Here is a 21939-nt window from a genome sequence, read left to right on the forward strand (position 1 = left end):
CATGTATATAAATTTAATTTTCAAAACTAAAGAAAGAAAATGGTTCTCTTAATCATTTATTTTTAGTTTTCTCTATTTTTTAAATTTAAATTTGTTTTGTTTAACTTAAAATTTAACACAGTAGTAATTAACTCTTTTGTTGGAGAAAACAAAACCCTAGTATTTGTCCACTTCAAGGGTGAAGTAATTACAGTATGGTTTTATGGTTACAAGCGTGTGAACATAGCAACACAAGTTGAGATTTGGAGTTTTTCCCATTACCAAAATGGTCAAACACAAAGCCAACCAGCTCCCAACTCTCACATCTACTTTCTTCAAATGCCTATGAACTGTATAATCCTTTGGGACTTACGATGGGACTTTTCAGCTCTAACCAATATGCGGCGAAACTCTTTTCTCATCCTATTAATTAAACTTTATTCTCTTCTTTGCCCCTTCAAAACATCTATTTACAATCTCAACCTCCTCAACTCTACTATAAATACCTCCACTCTCCCACTTCCCCATTTCAACAATACCCTTTCTTGTTTTTATCTTCTTCATTCTCATAATACAACTAAAGCCAAAACAACAACAAAATGGGTGATGTTGAAGGTTCTCCAGGAAGCTCAATGCATGGAGTGACTGGAAGAGAACAAACCTTTGCATTCTCTGTAGCTTCCCCGATCGTCCCAACTGACACCACGGCTAAATTTGCATTACCGGTCGACTCGGAGCATAAAGCTAAGGTTTTCAGGATATGGTCTCTAGCCAACCCCCACATGAGAACCTTCCACCTTTCTTGGATTTCCTTCTTCACATGCTTTGTGTCCACCTTCGCAGCCGCCCCTCTCGTCCCCATCATTCGCGACAACCTCAACCTGACGAAAGTCGACATCGGGAACGCTGGAGTTACATCTGTTTCTGGGAGTATCTTCTCTCGTCTTGTGATGGGGGCTGTGTGTGACCTTCTTGGACCACGCTATGGATGTGCGTTTTTGATAATGTTGTCGGCTCCGACGGTGTTTTGTATGTCGTTTGTGTCGAATGCTGCTGGTTACATAGCGGTTAGATTCATGATAGGGTTTTCGCTAGCGACGTTTGTGTCGTGTCAGTATTGGATGAGTACAATGTTTAATAGTCAGATAATAGGGCTTGTGAACGGGACAGCAGCTGGGTGGGGTAATATGGGAGGAGGAGCAACTCAATTAATAATGCCATTGTTGTATGAGGTTATTCAGAGAGCTGGTGCTACTCCTTTTACTGCTTGGAGGATCGCTTTCTTCATTCCTGGTTTCCTTCATGTTCTTATGGGCATTTTGGTTTTGACTCTTGGTCAAGACTTGCCTGATGGTAACCTTGCTAGTCTTCAGAAGAAGGGAAACGTTGCCAAAGACAAATTCTCCAATGTATGTATAATTAACTTCTCCTCTTAATATATTATAATCTCTCTCATATTTATGCTTTACTAGTTAATTAATCATCATCTCTAATAATAAACGTTTATTATATATATCCTCTTCCTCACAGGTCTTGTGGTATGCTGTGACCAATTATCGAACTTGGATCTTCGTCCTCCTCTATGGCTACTCCATGGGGGTCGAGCTTTCCACCGATAACGTCATTGCTGAATATTTCTACGATAGGTAACATAATTAAATTATATTACTATGTTTTTGTTGTGATTTAAATTGTAGGTTAGCTACATCGTCAACAAGCAAAGCGAACTAAAGTACTTGTGTTTCTCGTGTATGTTAAAACAGGTTCGATCTAAAGCTTCACACAGCGGGAATCATTGCAGCAACATTCGGGATGGCGAATCTAGTGGCTAGACCGTTTGGAGGGTATGCGTCTGACGTAGCAGCGCGATACTTTGGGATGAGAGGAAGGTTGTGGACACTATGGATCCTACAAACATTTGGGGGAGTGTTTTGCATGTGGCTGGGTAAAGCAACCAAGTTGCCAATAGCAATAGCGGCAATGATATTGTTCTCAATAGGAGCACAAGCAGCATGTGGAGCAACATTTGGTATAATTCCATTCATATCAAGGAGATCTCTGGGAATAATATCAGGACTAACAGGAGCTGGTGGAAACTTTGGAAGTGGTTTAACACAATTAGTATTCTTCTCAACAACAAAATACTCAACTGACACAGGATTGTTTTTGATGGGAATAATGATTGTTTGTTGCACTCTTCCAGTAACTTTGGTTCATTTCCCTCAATGGGGAAGCATGTTTCTACCACCAACTAAACATGTTGAAAAATCAACTGAAGAGTTTTATTATGGTTCTGAATGGACTGAGGATGAAAAGAAGAAAGGTTTGCATCAACAAAGTATTAAGTTTGCTGAGAACAGCAGATCTGAACGTGGTAGACGTGTTGCTTCAGCTCCAACTCCACCAAATACAACTCCTACTCATGTTTGAATGAAAAATCAAACCTTTTAATTAAAATGCTTTCTTTTTGTATATGCATATAAAAAAATACTTAGGTGCATATATCATGGTCAACCAGCATCTGTCCTGGTTTCTGGCATCTATCGTTTGTGTAACTCATCGAATTGTTCCATTATAAATTGCCACGTGAAGGTTTTTTTCTTGAGTGATGAGAAGAAATTGATAGAGATGAGTGTGTTTTAAGATGCGCCAAATTAAAGGATTGTTGTTTTACTATTTCTTATTTCTTTTCTTTTCTTTTTTTCTGTACATTTTGATGTACTTTTGTTGTATTTTGAATCGGAAAGTATATGCTGTGAAAACTCCCCCGGATGAAACTAGCAAAATGGGTTATATTTTGGAGGTGATGTAAAAGGATGCAATTGGGAGTTTTTTAGTATATTCTTGGGAATCTTGTTCTGTATTAAGAAAAGAGTTTGATGGAATTAATGTGAGTTTTATAATGGCCCTTGTGGGATGCACACACTTGATTCAATGGCTTTTTGTGATTGGATTCGACTAATTTTAAACATTAAAAGTTATTGAGTTGGATTTTATTTGGTGATATCATGTAGGGAAATGTTTGACTTGTTCCTAACTTTTGAGACATAATTGGAGTGGGACCTTTATGTTATAAATTAAAAGTCATCAGTTGGTGATTCCACAATTTTATATACAACTTTTATTGGGTTTCATCATGTTGATGTACCAAGTTGCACCAAGTTGTGTGGCTGTATGATTAACATTCTACATCATTTTAATATATATATGCAGGGTTATATAGGGTTTTGATCAAAGGTAATTTAATTTCCAATACTTGGGGAAGAGGAGACTTTTTCCATTAGTTAATTAAACATTAATATTATTTTTGTCTTATTTTATACTCTTATTTATTAATTTAGTTTTTTTATATATGTTTTTAAGGGTTAAATTGTTATTTAACCCATCAATAATTAGAATGGTTATATATGGTTAATTAAGATAATATTGATCAAGTTGGCATATATGATTCATCAAACTTTGTGGAAATATGTCCACAATAATGGTTGAGAAAATCAAGATTGGGGGTTGAAATATGGGATCAAGAAGTTTGAAAATTTCCTCAAATAATTAGGATAGTTGATAGTTCCTCAAGCTAAGGTCCAAATTTATAGGGGTATATCAAGGAAAGGCATATGGGAACATGTGTCCCAATTAAGGAAATGCTAGTGCTTCCAGGTTTGGATTGACTAATCAATTAGTTGAATAAAGATGTGCAAATTAGAAAACAATCAAGTTAGGTTGAAGTACGTCATTCAACCCCTTATCGTAGGCATGTGTTAATTGATATATACTTATAATAAATAGTCTCACTCGACTACTCCAAGAATATAGACTTAAGTTATCATGCGAGAAACCTAATTTCACCTTTTTGTGAAAAATTGGAACTTCATCACCCTCTACATTTAACTAAACTAATTTTAATATCTAAAATTAAATATTTAAACTACCCCAAGTCAACTTGAAAGACACGTGTTCAACACATAAAAAGAGATTAGGGTAAGAATATACCAACTAATATCCAAAATATATCTTACATGAAAGGTTAATTATAAACTATATAAATAGAATATATCATCAAAATAAACTTAAAAATTTTAAAGAGTCGTATTTAATTTATACAAATGATTTATTTTGTGCAATGAGATTTGATGTGCCAGCCAATCTTACCACTCAATTACAAGTATCCATGATTATATTTACAAATTTAAACATACTTAATCATTTTCGTTTTCAATTTTCAATCTTCAATCAAACAAATTTTACGTAATCGCTATGCTGATTTTCTTACTAGCCAATGTAAGCACGGGCGCACAGACACATATAATATGTGGTTGCACTCCCATATAAATATTAGACGTTACACAACTAAATCAATAGGTGTTTTGGTCTATATCCCAACTTGAAATTAAAATAATAATAACGATTATAGAGACGGATTGATATATATTTCTAGTTTAGGGTTTATATTTAATAATAATATATAATATTGCACTTTTATATACCTAAAAGCAAATGATAAACCTTCTCCAGCTAAAAACCAAAAGAAGTGAGCCTAAACTTATGTTGGCTAATAGAATCCAATGTGGAATTTTTTAGTATTATGGGATCTCTTTGTAATCTGACTCAATGGATCCATCCAAAATGGCATTTTGTGGTTAGATTCAACCAAAGCCTTTTCTTTTCTTTTTAATATATAAATTTGATTGCACAAAGTTTGATGATATTATCTGGGGCAAGTTTGACTTTAAAAAAATGATTGGAATGTGACACATATTTTACTTTATATTATAATCAACTGCATATTCATTATTGTCATCTGTGCTTTCAAAATTGAATTATTATTGTGTTCATCTTGTTGATGTGGCTCTATTTGATATTTTTCATAATTTTAATAATTAATATATATGTTAGCTAGCTAAGACTTGGGTTATGATTTATGAACTCTACTCATATCCAATACCCAGGGAAGAAAGAATTTTGCCAACGTTTCCCTATTAATTCCCCACCCTAAACCCTAATAAAATGGTTCTTCACCCAAAATCCTAGGGTACAATTGTACAAAGATATATAATTTGTTCAATAACTGAGTAAAGAACAAAAGTAATAGAAGAAGATAAAAAGATAAAAAGCTACTCCAAAAATCACCCCTATTACTTCAATTAATCGTTTTCTATCTAATGTTACATCAATCATTGTACATTTAGAAAAAAATTATTCACAAATTAATGAAAATGATGAATTGTAGTGCTTTAAAGATTAACGTGGAAATGATGTATTATGATGCTTTAAAGATTAACGTGGAGAATTATCTAAATACGAGTAAATATAATTTTCATCAACTCAACTTAAATATACTTTTCTATCTAAAGTTTTTTTCAAGAATAATAATTAAAAAAAAGTTAATTAACTATACAACACAATAAAAAATCATTCAAACACAAAAAATCATTCATTTTTTTCATATTTTGTATTTTTTACAATTTCCCTTCCTTTATGTAACTTTGAAAATGAATCAAAAATTGATATTATTAAGAAAAGTTCTTCATATGAGACTCAACTAACCATTTTATTTATATTTGGCCTATTTAGTGGAAATATGTGCCCTACTTGATATTATTAAAATTGGTACCTTGTTTGTAGAGAGTTTTGAAAATATATTTTTTTTCTAAAATTATCCTCAACATAAATTTAATTATATATGAATGATATTTTTTGTTGCAATAAATTTTTATCACTAAAAGCAGTTTTTGTTGCAGCCTGGCTACTAAATAATTTAGGGTTCAATTTAATCAAATTAAATGTTCTTGTGGAGACAATTTATCTCCTTTTAATTTTAATTATAGTTTTTACAAAAATATTTTTAAGAAAATATTTGTAAGGGTGATGATTTTGCAAATATAACAAAAATAATCAAATTCAAATTTTATAATTATATGTGTGGACTAGGCTTTACGTTTTGCTATTTTCATAAATAATAATGTATGTGTTATAAAGTTAATTATTATAACTTATTTTGTCACTTTTTAAAAATGCCTCTTTTATTATTTTGTTTATAAATACAACTTTGGTCCATATACTTATCAAAACTCATTTTTAATTAGTTTTGTACCGTTCTAAACGTTGGTCTCTTTACTTTAAAAGATATTATTCATTATTTCAACTAGAATGAGTGCAGTACATAAATGAAATGAATATTTTAAAAATACAAAAATCAAAATACACCTAAGTTACAACCACATACACGACCAAAATTAGTAATATTTAAACGTTAATGATTTTGTGGCATGTGAATGATATATAGCAAAATTGAAGCAATATATAACATCACTATCAATAACCCACATGTTGGTATATATGTTTGAGGCAAAGATGAATAATTAAAAGGTAGAAGAAAAAAAAAAAAGGTTTAAAACTAAACTCATATACATTCAACCAAGGCCTAGGTGATATATTTTAATATTATATTAAGAGAACAAAATAGAGCAAATAACTCTAAGAACTCTTGAAGGGGTAAAGTAGGCGATAATAAGATATAATTTAAATCTCCAACAAACCTAGAAAACGTAACATTTGAGAAGGGCTAAAAGTATATTTGTAATAGGTAATTTATGTTGAATAAAATAGGGAAACTGTCCAAAATATCATACCAACTCGACCAAAAATATTACAATAGGCTTAAATGAGATTATGACTCATTACTCCATCAAATTATCAGTTGCTTACTTAATTAAGTAAAGTTTGGCATAAGCCTCCACTAGTCGGTGAACCAAATGAGTGCATATTGAATCTCGAGGGCACGATTATAGGATAAATTGGGACTCTCTCAACCTCAACATGGTCGAGGGTGAGGGTGTGGTGTTGATCGGCCTCTCGTCGAAGATAACATTATATCCTCAACCTCCCTTATATCATAAGGGGGCACCGGTAAGCCCCACACCTTTGTTTTCAACACCAAAAACTGAGCACTACTTCCTCCAAATTATGTATTAGATCATCCATAAATGACTTTTTTAATAAGTCACAGAAAGGGTGGTGGAATTAGTAAAGGCAACTAACCACATTTTGAACATACAAAGTGTTACTAGACCACCAACAACTCTCACTAATTTTTTTAAAAAAAGTTCTGTCGACATTGTTTTACTGTATTGGCTGACAGATTTTATTAAAGGCAAAATTTGTGCAACATGTTAGACAACGTATCAAGACATCGTGAAGAACATTGGCGTCAACTGCATCAACAAAATATTCTTTTCATATATGAAAGATTGATTTGCATATATTTTTGTGGAATATTTATCTTCAACCTTTATTCTCTCCAAAAATAGATATTTCCATAGCTACTCATATTTTTGTGTTATCATTCATTTTTAGGGTCTCATGAGAAAAGTGGGTGTACAGTGAACATTTTGAGTTTAGGGTTTGTCTAAGCGTCGATATTCATGTATTGATAATGAAAAATTCTTGTACTTGTCATTGAGACTTTTGGTTCGGTAGCCATTGTAGAACTTAAGAGACATTCGATATTGATATTGTATTTTGGAGAGCCTAAATATAGTGAATGTGAGGGGATCTCACTCTTGGGAGGAAGCCTAGGCATATTGTATTGAGTGGATCTCATATAGAGCTTGAATGAGCATATTGTGGAAGTGAGAGGAAAGCTCAAACTTAGGGGGAGCCAAGTCGAATGTTGAAGAGCAAGCTATATGAGAGTCACTGAATAGTATTATGTCAAATAAATACTTTTGTTGTAATTGTTAAACTTTGTATATAGTGAAGTTTCATTCCATTGGTCATACTACATGCCCTGGACATAAGTGATTTTGCACCAAAGTGGGTTATCAATATCTGCATCATTACTTTTTACCTAAAACCTTTTATTACTTTAATACCATTATATCTTTCACACATTAAAATATGCTCCTCAAAAGGAGGAATAAGTGAACCTTCCCTAGATGCTATATGAGCAAAGTAATCTAAATCACTAGCTTTTAATATCAAAAAGAAGAGAGAAACCTTTTAGTTGAATCCAAGCACAAAATCCCAAATATAAGTTGTATCCAAAGTCTCATTATGTAACACGATCCCTATGTGTATACAAAATAGAGATTCTAAAATGCTAAAACTTGGGGATTTTATTTCTTTCTTTTTAATTTCTCCATTATATATATTTCTGTTCATTCTCGTTGTAGTCTACTGAAAAGCCTTTCCCCAAACACCTCAGAAGTAAGAATAAGTCAACCTTCCGTATATGATATCAGCAAAGCAATCAACTATAATTAATTACTTTCAACATCAAAAGAAGATAGAAACCTTTTAGTTGAATCCAAACACAAAACGCCAAATAAGATGCATCCAAAGTCTCATTATGCAACACACAATCCCAATCTACACATAATCATACAAAATACAAAGTACTAAAAAGATAAACCACTAGAGATCCATTTAGCAAACAAAATATGAACTCATTTTCATAACTTCAATTTAGAGTGGTTGCCTTGCCTTTAAGGTCATGAATAAAGTCACAAACATACATATGACAAAAAGCAAAGAAAACACATTATATTAAACATTACTATATGTTACATTGTTCTAATATTAAACACGAGAAGGAGTTGTATTTGGTGGAGTTGGAGCTGAAGCAACACGTCTACCACGTTCAGATCTGCTGTTCTCAGCAAACTTAATACTTTGTTGATGCAAACCTTTCTTCTTTTCATCCTCAGTCCATTCAGAACCATAATAAAATTCTTCAGTTGATTTTTCAACATGTTTAGTTGGTGGTAGAAACATGCTTCCCCATTGAGGGAAATGAACCAAAGTTACTGGAAGAGTGCAACAAACAATCATTATTCCCATCAAAAACAATCCTGTGTCAGTTGAGTATTTTGTTGTTGAGAAGAATACTAGTTGTGTTAAACCACTTCCAAAGTTTCCACCAGCTCCTGTTAGTCCTGATATTATTCCCAGAGATCTCCTTGATATGAATGGAATTATACCAAATGTTGCTCCACATGCTGCTTGTGCTCCTATTGAGAACAATATCATTGCCGCTATTGCTATTGGCAACTTGGTTGCTTTACCCAGCCACATGCAAAACACTCCCCCAAATGTTTGTAGGATCCATAGTGCCCACAACCTTCCTCTCATCCCAAAGTATCGCGCTGCTACGTCAGACGCATACCCTCCAAACGGTCTAGCCACTAGATTCGCCATCCCGAATGTTGCTGCAATGATTCCCGCTGTGTGAAGCTTTAGATCGAACCTGTTTTAACATACACGAGAAACACAAGTACTTTAGTTCGCTTTGCTTGTTGACGATGTAGCTAACCTACAATTAAAATCACAACAAAAACATAGTAATATAATTTAATTATGTTACCTATCGTAGAAATATTCGGCAATGACGTTATCGGTGGAAAGCTCGACCCCCATGGAGTAGCCATAGAGGAGGACGAAGATCCAAGTTCGATAATTGGTCACAGCATACCACAAGACCTGTGAGGAAGAGGATATATATAATAAACGTTTATTATTAGAGATGATGATTAATTAACTAGTAAAGCATAAATATGAGAGAGATTATAATATATATAAGAGGAGAAGTTAATTATACATACATTGGAGAATTTGTCTTTGGCAACGTTTCCCTTCTTCTGAAGACTAGCAAGGTTACCATCAGGCAAGTCTTGACCAAGAGTCAAAACCAAAATGCCCATAAGAACATGAAGGAAACCAGGAATGAAGAAAGCGATCCTCCAAGCAGTAAAAGGAGTAGCACCAGCTCTCTGAATAACTTCATACAACAATGGCATTATTAATTGAGTTGCTCCTCCTCCCATATTACCCCACCCAGCTGCTGTCCCGTTCACAAGCCCTATTATCTGACTATTAAACATTGTACTCATCCAATACTGACACGACACAAACGTCGCTAGCGAAAACCCTATCATGAATCTAACCGCTATGTAACCAGCAGCATCCGACACAAACGACATACAAAACACCGTCGGAGCCGACAACATTATCAAAAACGCACATCCATAGCGTGGTCCAAGAAGGTCACACACAGCCCCCATCACAAGACGAGAGAAGATACTCCCAGAAACAGATGTAACTCCAGCGTTCCCGATGTCGACTTTCGTCAGGTTGAGGTTGTCGCGAATGATGGGGACGAGAGGGGCGGCTGCGAAGGTGGACACAAAGCATGTGAAGAAGGAAACCCAAGAAAGGTGGAAGGTTCTCATGTGGGGGTTGGCTAGAGACCATATCCTGAAAACCTTAGCTTTATGCTCCGAGTCGACCGGTAATGCAAATTTAGCCGTGGTGTCAGTTGGGACGATCGGGGAAGCTACAGAGAATGCAAAGGTTTGTTCTCTTCCAGTCACTCCATGCATTGAGCTTCCTGGAGAACCTTCAACATCACCCATTTTGTTGTTGTTGTTGTTTTGGCTGAAGAATGAACGAAGTCAAATAGAGCCAGAAAGTTAATGATGTTTGTAAATTGTATGATGAGTTTGAGGTTATTTATAAATGGTGAAAGGCTAATAAAAGTATAGATTATGGAATTGAGAAAGGGAATATCCAGTAGCCGCATATGGAAGTTTGAAATTTTGAAAGGTCCCATCGTATATCCCAAAGGATCAAATACAGTTTAAGGCTACAAAAATATTAGTATTATAAAGTCTGTCAAGTGACAACTCAACTCTAATACATTTAATTATATGTTTGTATGTTTAGGCCTTTGGATTTAAAACTTCTCATCGTCTATACATTAATTATATGTATTTAAATACCTCAAATGGCTTTCATTTAGACCACATATAACCTTTTTAATCTTCACCATTCATTTCCTGCTCTTTCGAGTTTTATTAATGGTTAATTTTGTTTTAGAGATAGAAGATTAAATCTTAAATTTTGTGGAAATGGTAGAAAATAATAAAATAGACAAACTATTTACATTTTGTGTTAAATCAAGTATAATGAGTTTTTGTCACTTTAACTTGTTAAGGGTTAAATACATTATAGTTAATATAGATAAACAATATTTTCATGACTTTGACATGAATACGAGCTTGTCGGTGAATTGATATTTCTATTATATTGTAAAATAAATGTTAAAGTATTATAAAAGTGACAAATAAATTAGAAAGAGAAAAAATGTAAACATTAAAGATGAGAATATAAAGATTTACGTGATTTTTGTATCAGTCACATTTATATGAAAAGATATTAATTTATTATTAGAGAAAAATATCATATATATATACATACAGAAGCACCTCTAGAATTATTAAAGGGATATATATCACACCTCTCTAAACTCTACCGGAACTATGTTTAATCATCTAAAGAGTGATAACATGTTCATTAAATTCTTCCAAGAAAATGAATAAAGTATAAAAATTTTTATCGTTTACTCACCACTTTTTTTCTCTACCATTTTGTGAAATATGTGCGTATGTGTATGTATATAAGTGGATGTATGATTATTTTTATTTTTTTGTTAACTTTAAGTTAGAATATGTGCTACCAAAAGAGTTAAGATGAAGCAAGTTTGTTTAAGTGTGAAGTAATCAAAGCAGGTATTATTTGGACCCATGTGTGTCTAAAAGCCAAATAAAAGTATATATATGTATGTTGATAAATACATAGAGAAAGAGAATATGTATTTTGTTTCCAAAGTTAAAATAAATCTTTTAATTTTAGATAATAGGTAATTATTACAAGTTTAGTCCATACTTATACTTATAAACATGTATCATACAACAAAGTCTTAGTTTATTAATAGATTTAAAAATTTTATTTCTAATAAATTACTTGAAAATGAAGTTTTTAAAATTCACCATCCTATATAAAGTTTTCAAATTTCCAAACACTAGCTGCATTATTTAAAGTCTCCCCAACCTATTTCTGATCTATTTTTTACATATTGAGAAATTTTATCCTTCCACCTTTTAGATCTATTTTTCACATTCATCAAGTAGCTTTAATTTACTCTCTTTCTCTACCTTTTATATATATAAAAAACACTATATCTTGTAATTGTACATCTCCAACAAAAAAAATTTAATTCCAACATGTTAACTTTACCCTGTGGATAAAACGTTCTCTTAAACTTATATTAATTTTTAAGAAATCCAAACTAAAAGCATTGTTGACGAGAATCAAATAAAGAATGATATATATATTTGAGAAAAGAATTAAGCTTGTGAAGTACTTCTCTATTGGTTGGGGATTCCCATCTCCTTATTAAATAAAATTACATCATCAAAAGGACATTCAATATTAATTTACAAATTGAGTAGTTGTACATCTAAACCTTTCTTATTAAAAAAAATGCATTACATGATTAAATAAAAGGTATGACCAATAGATATGAATGCTATTTTTTGATTTAATCAATTCTCCCAACAACCAAAGCCAATTGGTTGTAACACATTTTCAACTCTTTTGCACATTATTATTCCTAAGTCAACGAAAGCTCCAATCATATGGAGTTTTATTGTGTCCTCTCTACTCTCTACAAATCCATTATTTCAATGCTCCAAACCAAAATTGTTGTATCAATCCCTACGTGTGCATGCCTAGTGAATTGTAGTAATCTTAGTTTTACAATCATATGAAGTTACTCCACTATTTTCATTTTGATTATACGTGAGAGTTTGAAATTTTCGGTCCCTATAAATACTACTTTCACCTTTAAACTGTAATTATGTTAGTATTCTCCTTTAAAGTAGTCTTAAATTTTCTGTTTCTCTACTAGAATTTGGCTAAGAATTCAATTGCTTTTTTTAATAAAATGAAAACGGATGACAAGAAAATTCAAAAAAAAAAAAAAAACGAGGGATATGTTTCAAAAATTAATATTTAAGTGTGAAGTTGAAAGTGTAAACACTTCAACATTTTATTTTTAACTAACATTTTGTCAATTGAACTATACTCATTTTGACAAATCAATAACCACGTTATTACGTAGGGGCTTTGTTCAATAATTTGTTTTTGTATGAATGACACGTTAAAGTGGTCAATCCTACGTAGTTGTGATCATATAGAATGACCCACCATCTCATCTCATTTATGTCTATTGCTTCTTGTTTTTAGGGTCAACTTATATTATGTTTTTATTCAATATAGAAACTAGGACAATAATAATTTATGGTTGTAAGCTCTTCCTAACTGCTATTGCTAAACTTGGTCTCTTGGAGACAAATGATAACCTTACATTGCCTACCTTACCCTTTCATCAACTCTTAGAGTTATTTGCTCCAAAATTAATGTTATTAGATACGACTTTGAATTAGTTTTTGATTAGACATGAGTTGAATTTGTAAAATGTTTCATAGGTTTTAATATGTAGGGATTAATAGTATGATACGTACATGAATATGTGACCATATATAAATATAGAGGTTGACAATGACGTTGTTGTGTCAATTTGGCATTCACATTAAAAAAGACAAATTAAAATGAGCCCCAATCTTTACCCATAAACATAATTCACTACGCATATATAACATTATGGTGTGCTAGGAAGAAAATGTCACTTTTAACACATCAAACTTTTAGGACTCCACACTGGAAACAGTCTGCTCATTGTTCTCGTTATGTTATCAGCTTTTCTAGTTTACAAGAATATGTTTAGTATGTGATTGTATTACGATTAAGAAATAATTCATTATTTTTGGATCCAATATTGCCTTCTCTATTGCCCTCAGGCCATGTTCAGGCACCTGCAACTTTAATCCATCAATGAAAATACAAAAGGTAGAGAACCCAATGCACCCTCATATTTATTCATTGTGTTTACTGCACTATGTAATGAGAATCAAGGTTGGGCCTCACCCTGATAAAAAAATGTAATCCTAATTACTACAAGTAATCCATCTCATTTCTATAACAGATTTTGGACAAGCATCATTTAATAAACAACTAAGATATAACAAAGTTAACAAGATGACCTAATTCGAGCCTAAGAGACAAATTAGAACCAAATTAAATATTGGCAAAGGGAGTTAGCGTGGGCTTGGTCCAAACTAGCATGTTTAGCCTTGATCAAGCCCAAAGTCTAGCCTCACAAAACTTGGTATGAAATTGCAATCACTAAAACCCGAATCAATATGATTTCAACCCTAAGAATTGTGTTAGACACGGATTGCTTTAAAATCAAATATTTTAGACAAGAACAAATTCTCTATTCAAGATTATTTAAACACTTCACAAGATAAGATGATCATGTTGTTTGAATGTTCTGAACATGCAGGTCAAACTTAAATGGAAAATTCAAGAAGTTCTCTGGCTAAACTTGAAACAAACACAACGGACAAACACAACGGATAAATTTGATTCATCGTCAAATTTTTCTTAAAATAATCTAATAGCAAAACTTAAAATAGTTTTCCAAAATATAAAACCGTAATTCTTTGTAAAAAAGACTAAATTATCCTACTTAAATGTCATTAAATAGTATAATACTAGAAAATATTAAAATCAAAGCTTGTGTTGCGAACACACACTAGTGTGCATGTCTATTCATCTTGTAAGTCACACTTCCCCAAACTATAAATCTGCTCTTATTTTCACGTGAAGGTCTGATGTGTTTTAATTTTCCTGTCCAAATTTGGCATCAATAAGTGACATCAATTACGCAAAAAGTTTACTACTTAATGGCTAGGACGAACTTGAATGACAATTACCCACCGAGGGAAGATGACATTGATCAAGGTCATCGTCACCCATGAAGAATACACAAGAGGAAGTGTCTTCTTGGATTCAATCACATGAAGATGGTGCTAAGGTGACGATTGAAGCTTGGAAAGAGGGATTGGGCAAATTAGAACCCCGTAACCCAAAGCCACAAGCAAAGGAGAAGACTCTTTGTGCAACAAAAAGAGGGAATCTTGAGTTTAGGAGGAGCCTACACTAAATAAGCTATTTAACAATCAATATAGAGAATGTCTAACGCAAATAGATACATCATTGTAATTTTTCTCTTAATTAATTTGACTTGCTGTCTTTCATGTTGTTTTTAACATTGTAAGACTTGTGCATTAGATTCACCTATTTGTCAATGTTAATATTTACAATATGTTTAACTCTAAACTGATTCAGCAAACTCATAAAAGAACAAAGTCAAATTTCCTTTAAACAATAAGACCAGCGTTTGTGATCTAAACTCTCATGTACATTTGTAAAGAATTCATCACTTTATTAAAATTTCTAACTAAGAGTTCAACGTCCCACTGCCACCACAAGTACTACAAGAACGAGCAGAAGAGCACTTGGAACAGTAACTCCATTTTTTAGGAAGCCTGAGAAAGATTAAAGTCAGATTATTAGTTGAAAGTAGAAGCTTCCTAAAAAGAGGAGAGTGTGTCAAGAAAATCATACGCTGCGGTGAATCGAGTGGCCATATTCTTCGCAGCCAACCTCGCCCGCTCTGCATTTTCATCTGACAGTTTCTTAAGCACAAATCCTTCACCTTTGCATTCAGAACATAAGCCTGAACCACCACAATCTTCGCATGTTATCAAAGGAACCTGAAATTTAAAGGGAAACCATTGCATTAATTTCAGACAATCCACAAAATAAGTCAGTAGAAAAGAAAAGATCTAATGTAACACAACCACACCAATTTAAAATATTTGAGTTTAGTAGTAGTACTGTAAGGTTTATGGAAACCAGAAAAATGCTGCTGTAAAGGATTTGTTGCCAATAGATCTTGACATTTGGAACATAAAACTAAAAAATCTTAAGAGTGAGGACATAGCCGAATAGGCAGAATTAAACCACTTTCTATCACCAACATAAGCAATATGAGCCTAGCTTAGTTAATTGGCATGTAATTCTTTCTAGGTTAGAGGTCCAAATCACCATACTCCACATTTGTTGTTTAAAAAAAATTACTTGTCTGCCTTACACCTTAATCCTTTTGGAATCCAATGGTATGTTTTCCACTAAATCCATGTTTAGTGATTCAGAACAAAAGGGAGATGCTCTGCAAACTCTTTTAACAGAGGCAATATAGAGAGATAAGCCAACATGAGTTTAGCTTAACTGGCTTCTGTATGTTCCCAAGGACAAGAGGTTCCAAGTTCTAATTTCCCCACCTTCAAGTTGTACTTAAAAAGAGATTTTAAAATATATATTATATATATGGAAAGATAAATATGGCAACAAACACGCAAAATGAGCTCCAAAGAAGGATCCCATCCATGATCTTACATCCTCAAACGGTGCATCATCTTTTCAGAAGGATATGCTTTCAATTGGTCTCTGGCTCTCCCAAAGAATCCAAAAGCTCTCCTCTCCACTGCTCTTTTGGGTCATCTTTTCAGAAAGAAGTAAAAACTCTTTAAGATGACCTAGTGCTTTAAAAACCCCTTTTGGGCGTGTGCCTAGCTCAAGGCAGGTCTAGAACCTCGCCTTGGAAAGGTGAGGCTCATTAAATAAGGTGTGCCTCAAGCACACGCCTTTTGTGAAGCCCCAAGGCTTAAAGCCCTGAGCCAGGGGGCTGTTTCATTATTTTTAAAAGATTGCAAGAATTAAGGATTTTCTTTAAAAAAAAATTCATTAGGTTAAAAAGCCCCAAGACTTAACTTTCTTCCCTTTTATAATTTTCATACTTCAATTCAATTGCTTCTTTAAAAGACACAAAAGAAAAGAAAAATGGCCATTTAGCATGTTATGACTGGAAATTCAATGTACGAACCTCTTTAACACTATTTCTTCCTAAAAATATATTGCTAGTCAGGTTCAGGTATTGTGTTGATTTTCAAGTCCGCAAGTAATCTACTCTATTAAGAATATGAATAAAAGATCAAATGCACATATCAACTTAAGCATTTGAGCATAGGGGTAGTTCAATAACCAAAATCTGGTAGATAAGAAACTCAAATATGAACTTGAGTCATGAGTAAGACATAACACAGACATGGTGACACATTATTTTAAAAATAGGATGTGAACATGATAAGAAAACACTTTTTAGTGTCTAAAATATATATCCTTTCTATATAAGAAAGAAATTCAAATCCAATAAGCGCATCTATATGCTTAAAAAATGAACTTGATGTATTTTACCCTCAAATTTTATTATTTTTATCTTAAACTACTATGTGTCTATTTAGCATGAAACAAGTGTTCGATACATGTCTAACAAATATTTGACCCAACTTTTAAAGTCTAACATGTCTATTGTGCCAACAAGTATTTGATGTGTGTCAAACAAGTGTTGGAGTGTCCAAGTAACAAACATGTACGTGGACATGTAAGCTAAATGCAAGTGCCCGTGCTTCTTAGATAATGACACAAAAACAGTGTAACTGACAAGATGCAGATTCCAGAAACTTGACAATAAGGTAATGGCAAAAAACAGTGTTTCATATGTAAAAGCACACCTCCACTGCCTCAGAATTTTTGTTTCTTCTGGAAAGAAAGGTGGCTGCTGCACCTACAACTGTAGCAGCAATTGCCACAGAAGCAGCGGTTTCAGGTAGAGAAGAAGCTATAGTCAATGTTCTTCTTCCTCCTTGTAGTTTCACATCAGCTGAAAGAGGATTGGAGTCCAACAAGCAAAGGCCATTGTTGTTGGGTTTAGAATTCCTAACGACTTCACATGAACAGCATTCCAATCAGCAGAAAGTTTTGACGTAATAGCATAAGTTCATAATGTAGATTCCAGTACAGCACTGTGTGAACTAACAAGTCTAGAGGAAAGAAATAATAAATTCACGCATGGTTTGCTCACATGTTTCGATTTTAGAGCTTTAACCAACAAATTTTTATCCCCTAATTTCAGAGAGATGATTTAATAAAATTTATCAAATCTAATTTTTAATTCTAAATGCAACAGGTAAAGAAGATGGTCTTGTGAGCATAACCTGTTAAAATAATAACAGAAATATAAAAAGGAAGGAAAAAAAAATAAAATAAATGAAAAAAAAGTGAGGTCTACGTGAAGTAAATTATCAGTAGGACACTTATTGATGAAAATATACGAACGGGTATAAAAAGGCATCATAATTAACTATTGGTGGACCAAGTAGAAGCATCAAAATGACTGATCTCCCGGATTTTGCTACAATTTCAACTTGTCATATTGAAGCTTGTAAACACTTACGTAAGCATTCCCAAATAAACATTGGATGCTTACGAAGGAATTGACAAAAAGTTGTTCAATAGCATGAGCAATGGATCAATGATGAAATCGACTAAAGTTGAACTTTGGGAAGAGGAGAGCCAAATATGTGGCTAAACAAAATGAGATACAGAGTTTCGTTCCAAGGTAGTCAGCAGTAGCACTTAGGTGAGGAAGGTCATCTTATAGATAAAATTTAGTTGGTAGAACGCAAGGACACAGTTGTACAAGCTAAAAAATAGATCATGTTCAAGTAAGGTTGTAAAAGAACTACCACACATCCTCCTAAAAATAGATCATGTTCAATTTGTGACACTAGCACACACACATCAAATGTGGCCTTCTAATGGAATGTAACGAAAAGAACTACGACGTAACAGCTACGAAAACTTTCTAAACAACCAACCACCTTCAAATAGCTGGCTCCGCCAGCATGTCATAAATAACATGCCACAACCTCCTAAAGGCAACTTTAGATTGTGTCTTCCACATGAATTTGAGACATTGTTCTGGATCACAACATCAATGACACCTTGTCATCCTCAAGAGAAACTAAAGGGCTTCTCCTCGTGACAACAGGCACTTACAAAGTGCTCTTAAAGCACCCTCAATACAAAACCAATGTCTTCAAGAGTGGCACACTGCACTACTTTATGATCTAGATTTCGCAAATTTGGTTATATTCCCTTCACCATAATTTACTAGATATAGAAGATCTTAATCATGAACTAGTATATGACGTTAATTCCAGCAATGTGATACAACACTCTTCACTGTCAACCATCATATAACTGAAGAGTCTTATTCCAAACGTTTCAAACAACTAAAAACTGCTAGCGAACAGCCAACCAATGTTCATCTTGATTAAACTACAATATAGATGAGTAAGCAACTAAACAATCACATTAATAATAGCAGACCAACAAAGTCTAGTCTCTCAAAGCTGTCCAGCACAACCAAATTATGCAAAACAACTCCAATAAAACAAAAGTCACATAATCATTGAAAATCCGCATATAGACAAAGAAACTGACTGAACCCCTCTTGCAGAAAGACGAGAGAGAAAGAACGGATAATTGAATTACATCAATCTCTGAAACTTAATATGAGTCTCGAGCATAAACTTCAATTGGAAAAAACCCAAATTGGAAACATGGGTAAGTTAAGTGTGTGATGATATGAATTGGGAAACAGAGAAATGGAAATGAGATAAAGAATTAAAGCGTACTCTTGGGGATGGAGACAAACAAGGGGGTAGGCAGAGTTAGCTCCATTGAGAAACAAACTCCAGTATGTAGTTGCTTGGCGCTCCCAAAGTCTTGGGTCCCTGCTTATCTTTTCACAGATATTTTCAAGAAGCAGCAGAGACCGACGCATTTTGCTTTATGATTTTTTTTTCTTTTTCTTTCTTTTTTCTACGCAATTCTTTAGTACTACGTAATGTTAATTTTAAAAAGACTACAAATTTTTAGGTTTATTTCAATTTGGTCCCTTGAATCTTTGAAATGATTAATAGGTCTTCAAATCGGGTTGTTGGCAAATTCTATTCTTTTCCATATAAATTTGAATTTTATACTTGATGGCAATACACAAGTATGTATTTTAAGATAGATGAAAAGATAATAAATGAAAGTAGATAATAGTTATAAATATTATGATGCAAGTTTCAAAAAAGAAAATGATGATATAGATAAATGTTCATCATTGTCCACAACTTAATGGTAACAATAATAATGAGCATCCCCATTTTAGGTTTGTTGCAATAGTTTTTGTATTGCTTGAAAAACAAAATTGTTTTGTTTAGTAAGGTATTCAAAATGTCTCCCAAATTTGACCCTACAATACAACAAGGAGGATTCTGAAGTTGGCTTCCATTAATCAAACTAAACCTATCTTAGCTTTTAATATTAATTAGTTAGTAGGTTTGCATTAGAATTTTAGATTAAAGAGAAAAGACGAAGTTATCCAATAAATAAAAAATAAAATTACTCCATAAGTAACAAACTTTAATAATATTTTATTGAATATGAACTTAAAAATATATTTCAAATAATGGAATATTGATGCCAACAATTAGATTCTCTCACCGTAACTAAAACATTGTGTCCTTCAAATAAACTTTTATTTGAATATCCAAATTTTATAATTATGTGCGAATCTTTCTATCTTACAAACAAATATTCTTATTAGTTTAGTGTTGTGAATAAAATATAATATAATATTTTCTCTCACTTTTCTTTTCCTTTCTTTATAATTTATTTTTATTATTTTCAGTTAATTATAAAAATACCTCCAAACTTTTTTTCTTCAAAATTACTCATCCACTTTTAAAAGTTTCATTAATATTTTATCATTTTTCCTTCTTCCATATTCTTTAATATCTAAAAGTGAGTTCTTCAATTCCAGATATATGGGTTTTAGCCAGAATAATCAAACTATGAATATGCCTCAAGACTTAAATATTATTGGTAGTTGAACGTGAATTAAACATATTTGGATCTAATAAAATAAAAGAGGGACATATTGGTAGTTTGAGTGATAATCAAGCAAGATTTGGATTGACATCGTGTAACCTCGAGCACAAAAACAACTGTTGTCACACAGAATTATTGTAGACTTGTGTCTAAAGACATACTTATAATTAATAACCTCATTCGATCACCTCAAAAAGAAGAGTAAGTTGTAATATTCAAAGAAGAGGCTCAACCATATTTTTTTTTGTACTTAGTTGAATTATACTAACTTAAGCACTGAAGTGTAGTAGAATCAACACTACACTAATGCAAGAATCTCTTACATAGGTTAACTTGGAAAATATCGAAACCAAACCAAAGGAGAAAATGAGTTAAAGGTTGTTAAAGAATTGGTACGTACTGACAATATTTTTTAGAGGACGTTGTTATAGGAGATGTTCATTGGAATGTTGTTGGCCGGATTATCTTTTGGTTGTGTGTGTATGTATGAAGTGATGGTAGGGTACATTTGAATTGCATGACAAAATTAAAAATGGTAATGAAACGTTTGAAAATTTGAGAGATATTTTTTGAAACATAATACAAAGGTGAGATGTGTTTGAATAAAATTGTCTTGGAATGATTGAATGGGCCCAATGAAATTGATTATTTGTTTGGTAAAATTTAAAATATGGTTCCTTTGAAAGGAGTTTGGGAAGAAGTATGATGGAAATCATGTGATCACAGCTATGATGATGCTATAAACTCATTTCATTTTTAAAATTAAAATATGTATCATGAGATTACAACATTTTTTAACTCGTAAAATATTTATAAATTAATTAATAATAGTTTATAGTGAAGAGTGAAGAAGTAGAATAGTTTGGAGTTGATGTTACATTTAAATGGTTTCACAAAAGAAGAAAAAAGAAAAAAAAGAATGAAAAGAATAATTCTATTAAATGGTCCCAAAGATAGAATGATTGAAAGTTGGAATTGAAATAATGAATGAAAAATAAGATTCTTGTGAGGTTGAATAATAATTTGAAAAGGAGTATAAAATGGAAATAGAAAAAAGAGAAAAGAGAAAAGAAGAAGAAATGAATGAGGAAATGGAAACAGTTTTGTAGATTAGTTTGATTAAATTGAAAGGGGAAGTGTTGGGAGAGCTGAAAATGAAATCATTATGTCCGGATAGAAAAATGGAAGTATTTGTAATAAATAAAGAAAAAGGAAAACGACAAAAAGCCAAAATTAAGGAAAGAATAGGAGAAAAAGAAATAAAAAGAAAAGAAAAAAAGAGAGTGCCAAAACTGGAGTAAAGCGGGTCAAACCCAAAGGATCCACTTCCCCTTAACCTCACCTTCTTCACACTCTCACTTCAATTTA

At 32.7% G+C, this 21939-nt stretch overlaps 3 protein-coding genes across 4 annotated transcripts; 1 reads left to right on the top strand and 2 right to left on the bottom strand.

Annotated features, from left to right (window-relative positions):
* The first annotated feature begins 525 nt into the window (after window positions 1-525).
* On the top strand, window positions 526-2882 carry NRT2 (high affinity nitrate transporter 2.4-like). Of its 2 annotated transcripts, none has more exons than XM_031880533.1 (3): window positions 526-1388; window positions 1510-1625; window positions 1743-2882. In XM_031880533.1, exons 1-3 carry the CDS (start codon window positions 579-581, stop codon window positions 2407-2409), a joined length of 1593 nt encoding a protein of 530 aa, XP_031736393.1. In that variant the 5' UTR covers window positions 526-578; the 3' UTR covers window positions 2410-2882.
* A 5676-nt stretch (window positions 2883-8558) lies between these two features.
* On the bottom strand, window positions 8559-10388 carry NRT2.2 (high affinity nitrate transporter 2.4-like; the record flags this gene model as incomplete). The annotated part of the gene is given in 3 exon segments (NM_001282134.1): window positions 8559-9223; window positions 9341-9456; window positions 9579-10388. Coding segments are annotated over 3 exon segments (1591 nt in total), but the record flags the coding sequence as incomplete, so codon positions are not given.
* Window positions 10389-14980: 4592 nt separating this feature from the next.
* On the bottom strand, window positions 14981-19483 carry LOC101218484. The gene is made up of 4 exons (XM_004147235.3): window positions 19326-19483; window positions 17358-17569; window positions 15349-15497; window positions 14981-15269 (listed from the first exon to the last, which is right to left on the bottom strand). Exons 1-4 carry the CDS (start codon window positions 19369-19371, stop codon window positions 15182-15184), a joined length of 495 nt encoding a protein of 164 aa, XP_004147283.1. The 5' UTR covers window positions 19372-19483; the 3' UTR covers window positions 14981-15181.
* Window positions 19484-21939: the final 2456 nt, after the last annotated feature.

The sequence above is a fragment of the Cucumis sativus genome, chromosome 1, assembly GCF_000004075.3.
Source record: "Cucumis sativus cultivar 9930 chromosome 1, Cucumber_9930_V3, whole genome shotgun sequence".
Classification (NCBI taxonomy): domain Eukaryota; kingdom Viridiplantae; phylum Streptophyta; class Magnoliopsida; order Cucurbitales; family Cucurbitaceae; genus Cucumis; species Cucumis sativus.

Excerpts from the sequence above, each read along its gene's own strand:
- NRT2 (XM_031880533.1), top strand. The coding sequence starts at position 579 with ATGGGTGATGTTGAAGGTTCTCCAGGAAGCTCAATGCATGGAGTGACT. Across the intron at positions 1,389-1,509 it reads CCAAAGACAAATTCTCCAAT|GTCTTGTGGTATGCTGTGAC; the intron begins GTATGTATAATT and ends TCTTCCTCACAG. Across the intron at positions 1,626-1,742 it reads GCTGAATATTTCTACGATAG|GTTCGATCTAAAGCTTCACA; the intron begins GTAACATAATTA and ends ATGTTAAAACAG.
- LOC101218484 (XM_004147235.3), bottom strand. The coding sequence starts at position 19,371 with ATGGAGCTAACTCTGCCTACCCCCTTGTTTGTCTCCATCCCCAAGA. Across the intron at positions 17,570-19,325 it reads GTTTGTCTCCATCCCCAAGA|TCGTTAGGAATTCTAAACCC; the intron begins GTACGCTTTAAT and ends GTTCATGTGAAG. Across the intron at positions 15,498-17,357 it reads AAAATTCTGAGGCAGTGGAG|GTTCCTTTGATAACATGCGA; the intron begins GTGTGCTTTTAC and ends TTTAAATTTCAG.